Source organism: Numida meleagris, chromosome 19 (genome assembly GCF_002078875.1).
Source record: "Numida meleagris isolate 19003 breed g44 Domestic line chromosome 19, NumMel1.0, whole genome shotgun sequence".
NCBI classification, from domain to species: domain Eukaryota; kingdom Metazoa; phylum Chordata; class Aves; order Galliformes; family Numididae; genus Numida; species Numida meleagris.
The window spans coordinates 6,147,463-6,166,897 of record NC_034427.1 but is presented as its reverse complement, the minus strand read 5'-3'; the positions used below and the strand labels follow the sequence as shown (position 1 = coordinate 6,166,897).

Genomic DNA, 19,435 nt, shown 5'->3' with positions numbered 1-19,435 from the left:
TTAAGTTCACAAATCCATTAAGATTTTAGCCTAAAACATTATGCAACAGGGACTAAATATATCCAAAAAACTTCCACCTGTTGCATTATCTCACTCTTCAGTTATTTTCTCCCACTTTTCTCCATGCTTGAAACTCTTAACAATGAAGATATAACAAAAATTTCACAGACACTCACTTTGAACATGGGCCTGACATGATCCAGATGAGTAGCACTAGTAAAAGGAGCCTTTGCGTGGCTTACTGCCTCCATGAGAGCTTTAGCAGTTTTAGCCATTTGTTCCATCTCCAAGTTGTACAACAGCCTGCGCTGTTTCTCGTTAGCTACACCTAATGGAAACACCACACAGATGCACTGTTGTTTTTGTTTTGTTTTTTCCCCCCCATATCGTCATACTGACAAACATTACATTTCATTATCTGTACCTTCATTTAAAGATAATCTTCCAGAACCATTAGAATTCAGGAGGTGGTCAGAGTGCAATCAAGGAACTCCACCAGCAAAATCCACACCCCAACCTAACACTTTATTCTACACAATACATCTAATCTAGCCCTTTATTATGTGCCAAGTGCAAGTCAGACAGGCGTACCCTATTAATTCACTCTGCTTATAATAATGGATGGAAAATGCTTCACTGTTTTAGGCTGACATCCTCCATACACAACAAGTCTTTCACAGATTTAAAAATAAGTTACTAACTCAGCATAAGGATGAAGAAACACAAGATTATTTTGTTTCTGTTCTGCTCCAGGAAACTTGCAAATAGCATGGAAAACACTAAAAAAAAGCACTATGCTGAAGATTCAGAATGAAATGAATGCCTGCTGTGTATGAGGAGAGTACAGTTGGAGACACTGGTTTCTACAGTGCACTAAACACAGAAGTGTTTGCTTGCTGTGGATGAGAGAAAGCAACTGTAGAATATGACATACTCTTCTGCATCTCTTCTCAAACATTATCACAAGAACAGTGACATTTAATACCTATGAACTACGACATGCTACTGATAGAAACAAAAACACATGTATAGTATATAAAGGCAAGAAGTTGATAAGCAAAATAACAGCAAACTTCAATTTTTTATCATTTCCCTCACACTCCCCTTAAAAATATCTAGTTTCTAGTGCCTTTCTGCAGTGGTGCTGGATGCACGTAGACAGCTATGCTTCCATCACAGAAGTAGCTGCCTTAAGTAATAACTGAGCCAGATATCACTCCAGATATCTACATTAGTATTCTAAATGTTATTTATGTATTGCACAAAGATGTTTTCTGAACTCCACTATGCCATTCTGCAAGTTACGCAATTGTTCAGAACATGTGGTCTTTCTGGTTTCTGGATCCTTCTTACTTGGTTTACTACACTTGGTTGTAATTGCGTATTCTTTTGTCTCCTTCATGGCAATTTTCTTTCCTTCTATTTCTTCATAGATCGTGGATAAATACTCTACTGGCAGGTCTTTACTGTCATTGATTCCTCGATTCATTTTAATGTATTGTTCCTTCGTCATTTTATTCTTTACCTGTAGAAAAGAATCAGGATACCAGGTTTCAAATGCAAGTTCTATGGAAATCTGAGTTTCTATAAGTCCATTTTTTTTTAAATTTCTACCTGTGGACTGTGTAAGTCTGTAGTCAGCATTATAATCGAGTATGCCAAAACATAGGCAGTGTCAGCACTAGCAAATAGCGTTTGCCTAAGAGAAGAAAAAATAAGCATGTTATTAGAGACCTAATTCCTTTATTCATTACCTCCACTTTCACAAGAAAGAAAATAGACACACCTCTGGAAACACCCAGCCTGGTAAGAGTGAGAGTTGTACCTCATTCTTAAGGACCATGAACAAAACAGACATTTTTCAAGCACTTATCCAATACAAGGTTTTGAATTACCGTTGGTTGCATTCAATATATCTAGCAGCAAACTTCTCCATTAATCTATCAATCTTCTGGGCTTCACCGGGCAGCCGGAAGCCTTCCAGAAATATACGCAGAGCAGAGACAAAGTCTTTCCCACAGAAATCAAGCTGGTCCACGTAGGCATACATCACTTCCTTGTTAAACTTGCTGCCTTCCCCAAGAAATTCCCCCGCCTGAGTCTAAAAAACACAAGAGACAGTTATTACTACGTAATCCAACCGACAGCTTTGCAAGAAAACTTAAAGAGTTGCACAGCACTGAATTTTGTAAGACTGATATGCTTCACTAAGTAGGCAGAGCAAGCATTGCAGGGATAGTAGGAAACCTGCATCATTAGAAAACAGACATAGCCTGCTTATTCTCGTTTCCCTTACTCCCCACCAGTGTGAAACCTGCCTTAACACAGATCCAAGGAAAGCTAAATTGCACCCCATTTCACATGCAGTGGAGAACGTTTTACCACTGTGCCACACACTATTCCTTCACTGGCAAGATACTGCTAATGCAGATATGTATAAATCCTGTGCTCCTCAACACTTTATTGAAAACAGCTACTTTACTAAAACGTCTAATTTTACTAAATAGAAAGCAGCATAGGGATTAAGCAAATTCATTACAACACTTATGCTTTTAGTTATCTATTAATTAAATATGAACTCAGAGAGCATACACAAGGATCAGACAGCAACAGGGTAAGAGAACTCTTGTTAAAAAACAAGATGAATTATCTTATATTGCCCATTGTCTTACAGAACACAGACGTTCTTCTTGGTGTAGAAATTGTGCAATGTCCTCTGCCGTACTGCCAAGCATTCCCTGCTCCTGTAGATACTGTATTCCTCTCTTTGGTTTTTTGTTAAACCTATTCAGACAAAAACATGGATGAAGTGACGCATATAACTGAAAACCTCCCAGTCAACAAAGTTTTAGTTTTACAGAGCTCTTCTAAATCAATGACTGATTTATAGCTCCGTCTTTTTCAAAGTTGGAAAAACATCAAAAAACATGCAAACACACACTAACTATCATACTACAGGCTATATTTCGTAAGGCATATTCTGTTGCTGATATAAGGTTTGGATTTTCTAGCAATAACTTCTGACTATTGAGAGCTGACCCTTTTGAAATACCAGGTATCAAAAAATTTCCATTAAAAATACTGCTGTTCATGGCATTTTCAGAGAAAGATCTTCAAATTAGTGAAACAGCAATAAACCACTGCTGAACAAGCATTTCACTGTAACTATTTCAATAAAGACAACAAATGGTTTGAAGAGCTGGAAGACAACCTGTCTGCCTACTCAAATCAGTTTCAGTCTAGGTATGTGCTGGTACATAGGTGTGCATAAAGGAACACTATGGAACATGCTCCACTCCACTCAATACGTCACTGAATTCCTTTTTAATTACAGTAGCCCCCAGTGTTAGCTTCTGAAAGAAGCAAGAGCCTTCAGGACTAAATTCAACAGTCCTATGTCCCTATACTTGTGACTAGATGAGACTAAGAAACAATATAGTTGTACACTTTTTTTTTTACTAGCAAGTTTTTTTTTGTCATTATTGAACTTACAGCTCTATCCCATGTTCAATTATTTCCTTTTGTTGTTTGATGACCTCAAATTGCTCAGGGTCATCTGGGACAGCAGTCTGAGTACCAACACTCCCAACTCCTGATGACACAGTGGAGTCCAAGGAACTGACACTACTTCGTCTTCCCCCACTGTCAAGGCATTTTCCTTCAGCTGCTTCCTGTTCAGATGGTTTATATGTACCTATTCATAAAGATGAAGAGACTTAAGTCATCCTGTTCAGTAAAAACTCATTTAGTTAGAAAAACTTTTAGTAGAAGTTTATAAGCTAAAATCCTAACGTTAGTAGCTTTACTTTTTGTCAGACTACACTACGCAGATATGCTGTACAGATGTATTTCTGAAGTAGTTCAATAAAAGGAAAAATACATCAGCACCTATAGAGATCTCTCTCTTGAACCTAGCGGCTGCAAGATTTATCACATTCATGTTCTAAGTAAGTCAGCTTTTATAGCGTTGATGATGGCCTGGCTAAGTTTTAAAACAGACCCTGGTTATTTGAATCAGACATTTGGAGAGTCAGCTACTGCAACAGTATTAATAACCATTTGTAAAATACTTACCTAAATGAACTGGCATGCAAAAACCTAGCATCCACAACACAGAATAACTTCTGAACCATGAGGAAACACAGGAACAATCTTATTTAACAAATTAGTCTCTTCATAAGGAAAACAATCTTACCCAAGCTTGTCTGATGGTTGGGATTCACATAAAGGTCTTTGCTCCATTCCACCATACATTTTAAAATAGAAACCAAACATTCAAGTCCTTTTTTCCTCAGGCTTAGTTCCTAGAAATATCCAACAAGAAAACACAATACATTTGTATCCACAAATTTTTAGGATGCATTACATCAAACCTTAGTAAGTTCATCAGCAACAGGGAGCTCTATTGATGATACAAAGTACATTTCTGTCCCTTGACAATTTAGGTTGGTTACATCCAGGCCAAAAGCAACCCTAACTAGACAGACACTGTGTTCCAGCAGCTTTAAGTGCTGGATGTAACTGACAGCTGATGAGTACAACTAAAAGGCAATATACACAAATTCTCAAATGCAACTTAATTGTATGAATGATTATGAACATCCAGCAAGTTTCTAGAGCATCAGAGCTCTCCACAAAGACAAGTGTCTCACTACTTCAGCTGTAGAGTAAACCAGCTCATCCAAACACTGACACTAAGGTCTCCTGATACTACTTTCATTCTCTGGTCAAAGGAACACATGATTAAGGAAGGCTTCTTTGTTGGCCCACCAAGGGAGAGAGGATCAAAAGAGCACAGAGCAAGTTCAATGTCACAGTGTAGACACACTGCAAAACCAAGTAAATTAATCATGCTGCTTCATTATCCAGCTTCAAATTACCTATTTTTTTTTTATTAGTTAGCTGTATAAGTTATATCAGTAGGTTATGGACAACATAAACTACAAGAAGTATCAATAATGTAGAGACACAATTGTACATTTTCTTCAAAGTTGTTATCCTTACCTGCAAAGGTGTCATTCCCAATTCATGCCCACTTCGTCCCTGTGCGATTTTGGACAAATCATTTACGAGGCGTTCAAATATATTAGCAGCGTTTAAATCACAGTCATAGTTAACGTAAATATCCACTACACACTGGGCATCTTGAAAATAAATGAAAGTGCAAGCATTAGAGTTCTGTGTAATGGCATTTTTAAAAGGAAATACTCAGAGCAGGCAGTGGGTTTTAATACACACATTTAACTCAAGCATTAAGGGATCAAATTCATTTTTTTTCCACAGAACTTCTTAAACATTTAATGTACCATTTTTCTAGAAAATAATTTTCCTCTGCTGCCAGAGTAAGTGCCTGCTTTTTACAACAATATAAATACCTGCACAAATTCTAGTTAAAGTCTGAATCACCATCCATTTGTGCTCAAATGAACTTGAAGAAGTCTCTAAAATGTTCAAGAAGATCTCTTTGAAAAACACCTGCAAAATACATGAGGTAAAGGACTTGATCTGAAACTTGTTAGAACGTCAAACGTACAAATTCATTTCTACTCAGTTTCTCTCAAAAAATATAATCTCATGTACAGCAGAACCCAGATACAGAATTTATCAGCATATTAAGCTAACAAAACTAAGACATTAAGTTGCCACTGAATTTTTATCATTGAAGTATCCTTATTTGAGAATTAGAGCACTGAGAATTAGACCATTGTAAATGGCAAAACTTTCTCACCTCAATCTGCATTTTTAAATGAGTCTTAAAATTTGAGAGAAGTGTGAGAAAGATGGCAAGAGAGAGCTCAAACACATCAGGAACAGATGAGACTCCGTTCTTAGATAATGCTACACAAAGGTATTGCTTGATGGCATTGATGAACATTTCATGTGTCCTGAAAACTGGACCAGCATTCTGTAGCACTGAGAGAAGAAGCTGGAGAGACACTATCTTAGAACGCAATTCATGGGATCTAGAAAAAAAAAAATCAACATAGAAAATAAAGATGTATTGCATCTGTGAATGCATACTTGTATGCAGCGTAAGCACTATAGCACTTCTTGCATGCTACAAAAAAACAACTGCTATTTTAAGCCGTTTCAATTACAAAAAGAAAATCAACCTGCAAGTTAAGCCAGACAATAGCTACCATCTTAATTTAAATGTTTTTTCAGGAATATTAATGTCTTGGATTAGGACAATAGATGTTTGCAGCTCAGTCCTACTAAGATGCATTTTTTCCCTCCCTCTCCTCAGAACTTTACAAATTCAATAGTCAAGGCCATTTCAACTAACAAGGTTAATAAGCCCATTATAGGCAGAAATCTTTCAGGTACTACATTTTAAAGACATTAATCTAGGATTGAAATTTGCTTCATCAAGCTAACTGAAATAAGGGCCCGAGTGGTAAATTTTGAATACCCGCTTTAGCATTCACCAACTACTTATCTGCACTCCCTGTCTTCAAAAGCTACCAGGAGAGAACAGTATAATTAATACAATTTCATTACTTAGGATCTGGTGGTCCATCACCGAGTGGTTTCATAGAGAGCTTGCACAGTGACCTGAACACAAGGAAGGCATCCTTTTGCAGAACATGAGAAAATTTGGCAGCAGCTTGATGTCCAGATACATCTGCTTCCTAAACAATAAGAAACAAAACATTGGATACTCGGTGAGACAAAGGAATAAAGCAATTAAGAAAGATTCTACAGCTCTTCAAAGAATTAGCTAATGATTTGCTAAGACATAAATGAAACCTAAACTGGAATCCAAGTGATCTGGACTGCCTCTCTCCTCCCACCAATATTAAATTACAATTAACAATCAATCTTAGAACAGTCATTTTCAACATCTATTTAAAATGAATCCTTTTTGAACCTAAGCAGGACATGTACATTAAAGCTTCTGTTCCATTATCTTAAAATCCCACTGTATTATTAATTGGAGTGAAAAATATTTTTGTCCTCTCCTATCCATACACAGGCATTCAGTGAAGTTATTTACCAGATTATCAGTAGAGGAAACAGATTGTCCATCATCTGGAATTCCATTTGTTTGTACATTTTCACTACTAGAGCCAGAAAGAACAGTATCTGCAGTCTCTACTGCAGGTAGAGCCTTAGCCATTTCTGTTACCTGCTTCTCTTCAGCTACTAAAGGGGAAAAAGAAAAATATGACTGAAAATTGAACTTTTTTCAATCCATGACATTTGTGAAGCTCTACAATTGACTGGTGCAGACGTAGCAACAGTAAACTAGAAGAATTTTTCAGCTACAAGCAAAGGAAGAATCCTGTAAGACGATAAGAGGACTTTTCTTATTGCCTTAGTATGTGGTCTTGACAAGGTACTTAGTAACAATAATAAGAAAGAATCTGTGCTTTTATATTTAAAGGAATAAGAATTTTACAATCAACATGCATTTATTTTATTTCTGAAGATTTTGCTACCTTTCACAGCTGACTCAACCACATCTTCCAAGATGCCTTTAACCATTTCCTTTCCTCCATCAGTTGTTTCCTCTGATGAAACAGAGAGATAATTTTGAATTTTGTACTTTTGTTTAGGAAGAAGACAAAGGAAAAAGGGGACAGAGGCAGAAAGGTTAGAAGTAGTAAATTTTTTCTCAAGTAGTTCTCATTTAAAGCCTTTTCAAAGAAGTCATATGACGATATTCATTTATGTTATTTCCATAATTTATTTCCAAGCACTTATATTTTGAATGCAGTGTCTTTGTAATTTGTATTTATTAACTGTTAGGACTTCTTCCCTTCTGGAATATCTTACTTTTCTAATTTTGATACAGTATATGCATACAGTAACATTTTCATAATACATACTTTTACCACAGGACTTCAATTATCTTAAAGTAATTTTCTTCTTCTCTATTTCCCTTCTGTGAAACTAATCAAGTCAAGTTCCAGTATAATTCTATATAATGGAACCATACATAGTTTCAGAAGAATTCTAGGACAACGTAAACCTTTCTTCAGTGGTTATAATATTGCAGGCAATATCTAATAATGGCCTGTATACACTGAAGAGCTACCAAGAAGATGCAAACATTACTTGAGCCAATAACCCCAGTTGTTTCTCCCAGTAGTAGTAGTGCAAGAGAGCATTTTCCAATAGAAATGTAACTGAAAGCAATTCTTGTTCACCTGATGCTGAAGGAACCAAATCCTGCTCTGATTTCAGGTTTCCATATCCTGTCCTCTCAGGCTCACCATTAGTTAATTCCACACTTACAGGAGCAGTGCATTTGCCTTCCTGATAGTGGTGCTTTGACTGACCCATCTTTGGAGACCTGGTCACCGCTTGAATTGCGGGAGACTGGGATTTTTGCTGATTTGTTTTTTCCACTTCTCTGGATTCTTGTACCTTGAGAAAACATTGTGAAAAAAGTTATCTAGGGCAGAAAACATAAGGGAAAATAAATACCTATGATAACTGATGTCTTCTTGAAAATTCACATACTTTTGAGAAAACAAACAAAACATACTGCTTGGCTGCTCCAATCACAAAGACCTGCTTTAGCTTAGCCATTGGTGTGTAAAGCTTATTTTAGGAGCATTGCATCATTCGTACACAACTGTTCATCAGAAAGTGCAGTGGTAAAACCTTGTTATCAGTGATGTCTCCCATTTTATTCTTAATCAAATTAGTACCCTTCAGTATGTTTCACTGCAGAATTTGAGAGCTGTTTTAAGTTACAAATCAACAGATTTCAAACTACAATAGACACACAAAAGTATTCTGTTAGTTTGTCAAGCCTAAATGTTTGAAATGAGCAAAAGTAATAGGTACGTACAGATTGATTTTCCATCCGTGTGAAAATGACATTGAGCATCTGTGTAAGGGTAGCTTTGGCAGTTGTCTGATTAATAAGATTTTTACTGGCCAGATAGATGTTGTAACAGGTTCTAACAGTCTGGAGAACTGTTCCTTCATGAATTTCTATATACGGAGACGTTACTGCAGTGAGGAGAGCCTGAAAAATTCCATAAAACAATAGATCTGAGGCAATACACTTCATGTAGCTCCTTAATAATTAACCGTGGTCTTGTTATGAAATAGCAAGAATTCCTAGCTTTCTGAAACCACATTGCAATTCAAAGAAAATACATCTCCACTCTCTCCCGACCTGTTAAAGCATTTTGTCACAATTACTTTCCCATTAAGGTAAAAATTCCACCTCAGTTACCCTTATTGTTTTACATCTTCATTTCTGTAAAAGGGTCAGCTGGCCTAAACCATTATCAAATTTGATTACTATAAGGTTCACCAACTTCTAGATCTCAGCTATATTAGCCCATGCAGATTTCAGAACCAGAACACACTGTTATTACTACTGACTTGCTGAGAAGATATACCGCTCTCCAGAAAAACAAACATGGGAGCAGACAGGCTAGAGCAACAGTCCACAGCACTGCATGACACTTACAGCTCCTCCAACTGAAAGCTTCCCAGCGTCGTAGCATAAGGCTGACAGCAATTCATTGGCCTAATGAATGTGGGCATTACTAACCTAGAAAATGAACACCGAACTGTCCAGTTCCTGCACAGTAAAGTTCCCAGGTCACAGAACTTGGCCAGACAGGAGGACAAAAGTTTATAAGCTATTCCCTTATGTTCTGCCTCACCAAGAGAAAATACATTTCAAGTATCAGTTCTGATCCCGTGATCACCCCTCTAAATTCAGTAACATATCTAATGCTGCAGGAAATGGAGAAACCGAATCCTAAACGGCATTTCATGATTATTTTCTCAGCCACAAAAATCAAAGATAGAAAAAGCTAATTAAAATCACACAATCACAAAATGTATCAAATCAAATACCTTAATTATCTGCAGTTGTACTCCTTCATCTGTTTGAGGACCCTGAAAGCAATTGCAAATTGTGTCAACTATCCGGTCAATCAGGCGTTTCCCAGGAGCTCCACTGTCTGGGGCATTGCCAGTGATATGTCCATATGCAATCAGTTTCTAGGAAAAAGAACACAAGTTATTCCTACAATTCTGTGATTTAGATAACAATATACTGTTAAGCAAAATACAGTTGAATATGCCATTGGAAGGGGGTTTAGGCAGCCTACCTCACTATAACAGTTTTAACATGGAAATTTAACATCTTCACTAGTCTGGTCAGCAAATACTTGTGCTGTTCCCACACTTAGACAAAACAACATTTAACAGGTAATACACATTTCTGTGCCACATTTCTTCCTATGGCAACTAGACAAAGTTTATTCAGACTTTGTGCATAGGTTCAACAGAAAGGTTCGGCCAAAGAAGCATGATGAAGTTAAGTCATATTTGTTTTTTCTTTTAAGTATTTAGAGAGGAACAAGGTAGAAAATTCTGGAGTCTGATCTCCCATCATATCAGAACTACAAGGGACACCATGGTAAGTATTCCTTTTAAAGCAACACAGATTAAGTATCTTTAGAGAACGAGGTGAGAATCCATGAGATTCAACGAATGATTGTTTCACTATAAAAGAACACATACGAATTTCTTGCTTTTGCGAGATGAGCTTTCAGCCAAATCTGATGATAACCTATTTTGCAGTTTATGCATTTAAACATCCACAGCACAGCTGTATGCTTTCAGGATAATATTACTTCTCTCTAAGAATGCCAAAAGCATACGAAATATTAACTGCATGTCATTCCATTTCACACTGAGCTTCAGCTTACCTGTAAACAATCCAGGGAAGTACTGACAATGCGAGGTGACTTCGACTGGCAGGCCAGCTCGAACGGAAGGAAGTACTTATCAGCTTCAATGAAGTTTGCTTTTGGTGGAGCAACAGTGCCTTCTCTAGGTCAGAGGAGAAGAGCTGTTTATTTTTCTAGACACAGATACCACAGCAAACTATCCATCTTCCTTTTTCACATTTAAAGCTGAATGGTACACAGAAGCATTCAAACATAATGGAAGCTTCTCTTATGCATACTTTCTAAAGAAAGTTTGATTTTCTTGAAAAATCACACATGAAAATGCAAAGTTGTTTTCGTACTGCATTCGACATTTTCCACATATTCCCACTACCTGAAATACTGGAGAACAACTTAGTGATAAAACTACCAAAGCCATTCTGAATTACATAAACAGAGCCTGGATGAAGCACACTAAGGAAAAACAAAATATTTTCGGAGCTCATTTCAAAATCATAGCACAGTGCTGGAACAATGCTTTAATACTTTAAGTTAATAATTAATTACATAAAGTAAAATTTAATTTCGAAATAATTAAAGAAGTAATACTGAAATTGGTAATCTTGATCTACGTAATTAAGATCATATGCTATCAGACTGAAAATTGTAAGCAGCAGCAGGTATCCTAGTAGGCTATATTAAGCTCAGTAACAGGAAGTGAAAAACTGACACCTGTTAGAAGTTTTGCAATTATTTCACAGTGAAATTCAGAAGGCAGTTATGGTTTGAATGCCCAGAGCCACAGACATTGTGTAAGTGGGACATATGGGCTACATCATGTTTTTGGCAAAAAGGTGAGCAGCTGAGTATTCACAAGTTCATTGGAGCAACTTATATGTACTCTTCTATTTCCACTATCCAATTATACAGTTTGCTGTTTTCTTGCATAGCTTACAGCAACTAATAATTTACCTTTGTTTTTCCAGTTCTGTCTTTATTTCATCTAAAAGAAAGAAAAAAATCAAAATTTTTAACACCCAACATAATTTATTGGCAACTAAAACACAAACATGGAAAGTCTAATAACGCAAAGCTGTTTCAAACCTCAGTGTTACATTTGAGTACTTGCTACTCCTTTTCTGTAACATCTTCAGCCTGACACCACAGACACCACTTACAGGGAAGCACAGCTCTTAACTTCTACATGCAAAAAAATATTTTTTCCCCAAATATTTTTAAAAAGGTACATGTTATGTTTACTCTGTGAGAACAAAGTAGAGAACTTAGGCTTGAAGAAGTTTTAAGCTGCTACATAAATCATTAGTTCAACACATCAGGCCTTCCTGTTAAGTCCCGTGCTGGTTAGCCTGCTGTTGATAAACTTTGTTTATTCAGTTGATGTCATATTGTAAAGTCCCACTCAGAGAAGAAATATGAAACAGGTATGGTCATCTTGCCAGAAGTTTCTTCTTCTTCATGAACTTAACTCTTTTGGGGAGCTTTCGAGAAGATGAAATACAGGGAAAAAATGCTTCTCATTTCTGTTACAAACACCAGTAAATCCTTCATATCCTAATATGGCTTTTTAAGAACTTCTGATGCATCAATGCATCATCACGATGTAAAATACAGACTGCACTACACCAGCCACAGCATAAGCACAAACCGTGAACACTGACACGTGTACCAAGCAGCACACACAGCAAGGGTGCACTGCTACAGTCACTTGTACCGCCATGTGGAATCCTGCCCATCCCACCCCTGCAAGTTACCATACCCACAAAACTTGTTTCAACTGCAAAGTTGTCAGAAATGGATCATTCTCTGGAGAGGCACCACTGTTTTAGGCTGGACATATGGAGTTCAAAAGACTTCAGCGCTGCCTGTGAACCTCAGTCTTTTCTTTCATCTTAGAAGCATTAATTCTCAAGACAGTTCACTAAGAACTGCAAGAGATGAATGTTATCAGTTTGAACAAAAGGACTCCACACAAAGAATGTTACAGGAACATTCCTTGCAGAGTGTACCCCTTTTTTGGCATTACTAGCCCTGTTTTATAGAGAGAGTGGAAGCAAACTGCCAAGGAAACTCCAAGCTGTGACACACCACATCTGGGACTTTCTACTGGTGCCATACTCTCTCCACTAACAAAGGGCACCACGGACAGAAAGCAGCAGTATGACATCCATTAGCAACAGATGATGCACGAACTGAAGGAATGTTATCTGCTCCATATTTGATGGAACAGCAAAACTGTAGAGTCACAGGCCCAGAATGGGTCACAACTCTGTTTGGAAGCCCACCATTTTCTAACCAAGTCAACCATACCAATAGCATGCCTAAAAAAGCTGTTCACTAGGACTTTTGGAGAAAAACTAACCAGCAGTTACCACTTCCACCTATCCCTCATCACTTCTTGGCTCATGAGCTACAGTCACTGCAAACACTTAAGCCAGATTTGTTCATGCTCACATTTGCCACAAAACTAGGTTCATACATGCTCAAACTTCTTAAAAGTCACATGTCTGGTTTGTCCCTCCTCCCCACACTGCTGTGGCAGGTATCAGATGGAAGTTACACGCCTTACTTTGTCAGTAAAAGTGTTCGCCGTTACTGTGTGCAGACATAAGATCAGCAGCAGTAGCTGCCTCGTGCTGGGAACACTCGAAGCTCACAACACCCAGAGCAGGAGCCATGCAGGAACTGCCAGACCACCAGCTTGGCAGCGAAGCTCGTACCAAACACTTCAGGCTTCGATCACTGCATGCCTGCGGTTACTAGGTACAAGTCTGTAATTCCCAAGCACTAAGCAGATAAGGTTTAATCACCAAGTCTTTGATTGTACCTGGTTCAAGAGTGACAAAAATAGTTTCCCTAATATCATGTTTTATGCAAGTGAACGCAAGTTCCTGCAATTAAAGTTTTAAAAGTGGTCCGGAAAGACAAACATAGCAAATTTCTCAAGAACAAATCAAGCATTATTCAAGCAAAATTTGGAATTTTACCAAACAAAGTTTAGATCAGTTACTCAACTATTTCACCAGTTCTGTATTTTTTCTTTTTTTAAAAATGGAGATGCTACTTGTACATCTGTCTCTTGGTAAGACCCTGCAGAGACACTTGGTTTTCTTACCAAATTTTCACTAAGAAAGGCACATCTTAATTGCAGTTAGAATCCAGAGTAGTGATCTTTCAGAAGAAACTGAAACCTGTTCAGCATCAACTAGTCTGGCCAGCCTATCACCCAAAATTTAGGTCAGCTGATGTAGATCAGCTTTGGCATCCTCCTTCCTGTAGGCGCTCAGCTGCTGGCAGAAGCAAAGCTGAAGGTCACAGGCGCTGTCCTCACTGTCATGCAGTCTGGTGGGAGGCCAGCAAGGAAGGCTTGTTGGGAAAACAGCTTGGGGTGGGGCTGAGATGATTCTGGTTTTCCACTAAAGTGAAAATTTCTCAACTTAAATGTGCTAGTAAAAGAAATGAAATAATAATTAAAAAACAAGTTACAGTTGAAATATTATGCAATGAGTCCCACCCAAGAAAATATCCTTTTATTTTGTAAAATTTAATACTCCACAAGAAAACAGGTTTCATTGTTAGGATCTGTAGCTGAGAAAAATGTAAGTGCTCAATTTCACATTTAGGGAGTAACCAAGTTATGTGCATTGAGATTCTTTGGCAGGGAGGAAGAAACACAACAGAAGGATGTTTTTCTTCCTTTTAAACAAGTCACCTTCCCCATATACTTCTTACCAGCAAAGCAGCAAAGTTAAAGAAGTTTTAAATGTAAATTTCATGAAGATTTTTGCCTTAAGAAAACATGACCTAGACCCATCTTAGGATTTTTTATATTGTAAAAATACCTTCACTGACAGTTATATTAAATTGTTCCTTAAGAAAAAAGAAGACTAGTGTTCTATATTAAAGCAATGATAATTTCATTTTCCAAAATCCTCCATATATTTATGAAACAATTCTAGCAAGCAAATTTAAAAAAAAATCTAACCCCACAATTTTTTTTTTTATATAAAGGGTTTTCCAAAGCAGCATAAAAATGTCTCCATTACAACAGTATTTTAATAAAAAAAAGTTGGCAAAAAAGAGTAAGTCAGACAAGGAAAACAAGTTACAGGCATGCTCCTGCTGCTGACTGCATCAAGATCGTTTGGAAACATCCACGTTTCCAGTGCTCATTTGGTGGTCTGACCACCAAAAGTGAGTGAAACACAAGCTGTTGCCTAACTGAAGCATGTTACACCAAGAGCCACCAACAGCCAGCTTCCAGCAAGTGCTGCACAGTTCTGTTCCATATGGGAGTAAGGGCACAGCCAAGTCTCTTCCAGAGCTCCAGCACAGTCTGAGCACAGGCCAGCTTGTGGCCATCACAGGATAACGCTGACCCTCACCTGGTGGTTCTGCTCTCAGAGCTGCCTGATGCTTTCAAAGCCAGAGCGCACAAACATCAACCTACTCAATCAGAAGCACCTCTGACTCCATTCCCTCTGTGTGCTGCCCGCTCAGTGCAGCCTTCCAGCACTCCTATAGCCAGCACAACAGGAGTAACGAGCAAGGCCCTGCAGCCTTTTCTTCCAGAGCCTCTTGCTACAATGGAAGCAGCACCAAGCACAGGCAGAAAGGAACTTCTGTAAGGGATGGTTAAAGTTTGCTTATATTGAACACTAAGTATTAAAATGAAGGACATGGTTGCCTGTCTGCAATTAGTTGTATCCTGCCTTAACAGACAAGTTCATCACAGTGGAAGCAAGCCAGGTCCTGTGCAGAGAACGGAGTCACTTGTGTCCCCACAAGGACAAGAGCAATGTCCTTCCACAGCGGCTCAAAACACTGGAGAGCAATGCCAATGCAAACATGAAACAGCCCAAACAGCTTTTTGTTTGGTTCCATTTTGTGTCAAGTCCACTGCATTGCCTAATTCCAGGTTATCTTCAATTTAAAACAGCTACAGCAACAACCCAACAAACTGATTCTGTCTTACTACAGAGAATCCTTTAGAGGAGGCTGCACAGTGAAACAAGATGATCTTGCTTCAGCCCAGCACTTTCAGAGCTAAAGGTTCAGAGCTAGCCAAGAAGTTTTACTAAACCAACAAACTTTTTCTAGACATCCATCATTTATGCCAAGAGATGACTTAGATGCACACATATTGCTAAGTGAAGGCATGGCTTAAGGGTTTTTTTTTTTTTTTAAGCTTATTAGCTAACTAACTAAACACATCCTGTTGCATACAAAGGTCCAAGACACATACACAGAAGTGCCTAGGCAATCAAAGGTCACAGAACCAGGCTGGCTGCATAGCACGTCATTAAAACAGTCCTAATGGGGTAATACAAATAGTTTGAGAGACCCAGGGACACAATTAGCATTTCACCCCCATGAACTGCTGCGATATGGTATGCGCTGTGTTCCACTGTAAACCTGTCAGGATACAGTCTGCTTCACGAGGCTTACTAAGAATCACGTACACCCAGAGCTCCACAGAAGTGCTTATTCGGCAACTATTTATATGCTGGCTGGATGTTGAAAACCAGTTTTCTTAAAAAAAAAAATCACCATATTCTAGAGCAGAGCAGAACAGAACAGTTCCTCTGTTTAGAAGCTTCACTTCTCCCCACCTCTCTTGGTATTTACTGGCACTACGAGTACAGGATACAACTATTACACCTACTGACGAGGCAAGAGACTGAATGAAGGAATCCATTCAAACTCTGCTTATTCAACATTTACTCTGTATGTTTCAGAGTATGTTTAAAAAAAAAACAACTGAGACCTGGTTTTGTTACCAATCCCACTTTCAAGGACACATCTATCACTGCTTTGGGCCAACAGTGCAAGCTAACAAGCCCTGTACAGTTTAGGAGTGAATAAGCACTCCTTTCACCCTTCTCATATTTATAACCCATTTGAGCCTATGGTACCTCTCATTTCTGTCCAGTCACTAGGATATTTTGCAGTGCAAAACCATAAACTACTGGTTCAGTGAGAAAAAAATATTATTGGGAATAGAAGAAAAATTTAAACTATTGTTGCACTCAACTATCACCTAGGTTTCCTATATAAGAATGACAGCAATTGTCAGTGGTAACTTCTCAGCAATGAAACACATTTATAATGTAGATGAAAACAGGATCATCATTTCCACAGCTGGAAACACATTCCTCTGTCTCACCAAACAGAAATTTAAAGCATGTGTAATAAACATAAACACTACTCCAGTAGCATTACAGCAGAAACTGTAGAAATAGTTGCAGGTTAATTAAATTAGGTAGCTCCAGAATGCACCAGTTCCTCCCTATTTTGAATAAGAATTTATTTATTAACCATGTCCACACTTTACAGGTTATAAAAGGTATAATACATCAATGCTCCATTAAAGAGAATATTGTATAAATAAGACAGCACAGTAAATTAAGTGAGAGCTAGAAAGGGATTACTTTAAATATGACATGGGGTAGAGGGGGGAAAGAACAGCGGCTGACACTGTGACCAGGTCCCTAAAGTTAATTCAATCTGAGAGATATGTAAAGTTATTTGTACTCAGATTTTAATATTAGAGTTTAACTGGACTTTATTATTACTGAAAGCATTGAAGCTTCTTTCTTGAATGACAGTTTGTGTAGATTAAGAAGTCTGGTCTGAATTCTTCAGACTGAATGTAATGTTCTTCCCACACTCCCTACCATATTTACTACAGCACAGGGCTTGATCATTAAGCTAACGCTTCTAACTCACAATTTTACTAATTATAAGCTTAATTAAACTTATGTAAACTTAAGCAAATCTGATTTGAGTAAAAAGGAGCTTACTCCATACATAAAGTTTGAAAAAATTAACGCATAAATAAAAAGAATTGTATTTGTGTTGTCAACTTAAGATGAGGCAACGTTCACCAAATATAACAGCAGTCCTTCAGTACAGTAATCAAAGCACTGCTTGGGTAGGAGAGTTGGCTAACAGAAGGTTATCTACACTTGCTGACCCCTGCATTAGTCCAGTGAAGTACATGAACTTTTTTTTTTTCCTCCAGCAAGATTAGGAAAATGTACACGTATCTTCACAGCATTAACAGACCTCAGATGAATGGTAGCACTCAAAACACGAAGGTCAAACAGTTATAATCCAAAAGATAAATGCTAATAGGTGACAACTGCATCCTCCCAAAATCACAATCTTTGATGTGCTAGTAAGCAAAGACCTGTACTAGTAATCTTTCAGGAAAGTTCCCTTTTTACCCTCTAAATGGATTTACATAGCAGAAAAACAGGTTTCCAGATCAGTAAAAGGTTTGGGTAGATGCTAAGGAAGAAGTCAGAAAGGGAAAGTAAGTAGGCAAAGTAATTTCTATTGCTCACAATGTTTGTTTTAAATAATAATAAGCAGCCCCACATTTCTACCTCTCTCCAGATATGCCATCATTACAGTTAGCACCTACAGATTTCTTTAGAGTAAGAGCTGCAAGTAGGAAAGTAAGAACAACAATTTTTAAAGCTTGCTTCTACAATGCATTTGACAAGACTTGCACCTGCTCAGCTTACTTACACACTCAGCTTATCTCTCAGTTTTCTGCATAAATACACTCAAATTAAAGGAAAAAGCAATCCAAATCACAAGAGATGTCACCTCTGGAAAATAAGAAAGGCCATCAAGAACCGCTCCTGTGAGAACCGTACTGCTTCACCTATAGTATTTCCCCTCCACAACATAACCATATGCTTTCAGAACTTTAGCAGCCAGACCTACGTTACGAAAGGATGGATTTGTAGCTGCTGATTTTAGAACCAGGCAGCCAAGCACAGAAGATGTGTTTCAGTTCTGCAGAACAGCACAGCCTGTCTGGGGCTACACCACAGAGGTTTTGCTAGCCCAGCCACAAGCTGGAGGGAAAGCATCAGAGCTCACGAGATCAAGGGTCTGGACGCGAGTGTCCCCACACAGCCCGCTTCCTACTTGAAAAGCTTGTCATTAATTTTCTCGAAAACAATCCTAGAACGGCAAACCCAAGCCCTTCTGCTCCGTACCGAGGCCAGAACCGAGCAGAGCAGGCAGCAGCCGGGGCTGTCCCTCCGAACCAGAGGGAGCTTCTCCTCCTCTCCCTTCCTTTCCGGGCCGCCCAGGTCACGGACCTCCGGACCAAGTCGTGGCACCCCGGCTGTGACACCGCCCGCAGCCCCGGGAGCTGCCCCGCTCCGGGCCCGGCACGCAGCGCCCCGCAGGCCGGCAGCTCCCAGCCCGGCGGGCCGGCCCGGGCGGACTCACCCAGCGCCACCTGGCAGGCTCTCCGCAGCTGCCCGTGCGGGGGCCGCTTCGCCTCCTTCTCCGCCAAGATCTTCTCCAGGGCCCGCGACACGAACATGCTCTTGGTGCGGGCGTCCTGCTCGCGGGCCGGGGGCTGCATGGCGGGGCCGGGAGCGCTCAAAGCCCATCACCCGGAAGAACCGCGCCTCCCTCAGCAGCCGCCACAGCGCCTCTGCCACGGCGCCGCCATATTGGCACCGTCACGTGACTCGGGCCGGCTCCCCGCCTTCCCGCGGCGGCCTCCGACCCCTGCGCGGCGCTCGTGGCGGCGGCGGGCGGAGCGGCGGCGTGGGGGGGGCTATGGCCGCCCGGTGGTTGGTCATCGTTGGTTCGAAGAATCGCTAAAAATTAAATTTCAAGTTCTAGAAATTCATTCTTCACGGCCAGTCGTTTCTTCTTATGACCAACTGTTTCTTTTCCCTTTACCCACTGACCTGTGGTCAGATGCTTTACACCCAAAAGGCACAGTGTTA

The 19,435-nt window shown here is 39.2% G+C and overlaps 1 protein-coding gene across 1 annotated transcript in view; it reads right to left on the bottom strand.

Annotated features, from left to right (window-relative positions):
• Positions 1 to 19,186, bottom strand: part of ARFGEF2 (ADP ribosylation factor guanine nucleotide exchange factor 2) — a 36,619-nt gene extending 17,433 nt beyond the window's left edge. Inside the window, exons 1-19 of the mRNA XM_021416811.1 lie at positions 18,924 to 19,186; positions 11,625 to 11,655; positions 10,692 to 10,815; positions 9,832 to 9,978; positions 8,804 to 8,983; positions 8,154 to 8,373; positions 7,443 to 7,514; positions 6,998 to 7,146; positions 6,502 to 6,632; positions 5,729 to 5,963; positions 5,376 to 5,475; positions 5,005 to 5,144; positions 4,196 to 4,304; positions 3,493 to 3,694; positions 2,673 to 2,784; positions 1,896 to 2,101; positions 1,615 to 1,699; positions 1,354 to 1,525; positions 177 to 328 (exon numbers count right to left, since the gene is read on the bottom strand). Of these exons, the coding sequence (XP_021272486.1) occupies positions 177 to 328; positions 1,354 to 1,525; positions 1,615 to 1,699; positions 1,896 to 2,101; positions 2,673 to 2,784; positions 3,493 to 3,694; positions 4,196 to 4,304; positions 5,005 to 5,144; positions 5,376 to 5,475; positions 5,729 to 5,963; positions 6,502 to 6,632; positions 6,998 to 7,146; positions 7,443 to 7,514; positions 8,154 to 8,373; positions 8,804 to 8,983; positions 9,832 to 9,978; positions 10,692 to 10,815; positions 11,625 to 11,655; positions 18,924 to 19,062 (2,706 nt within the window). The 5' untranslated portion in view covers positions 19,063 to 19,186. The remainder of the gene's footprint in view (positions 1 to 176; positions 329 to 1,353; positions 1,526 to 1,614; positions 1,700 to 1,895; positions 2,102 to 2,672; positions 2,785 to 3,492; positions 3,695 to 4,195; positions 4,305 to 5,004; positions 5,145 to 5,375; positions 5,476 to 5,728; positions 5,964 to 6,501; positions 6,633 to 6,997; positions 7,147 to 7,442; positions 7,515 to 8,153; positions 8,374 to 8,803; positions 8,984 to 9,831; positions 9,979 to 10,691; positions 10,816 to 11,624; positions 11,656 to 18,923) is intronic.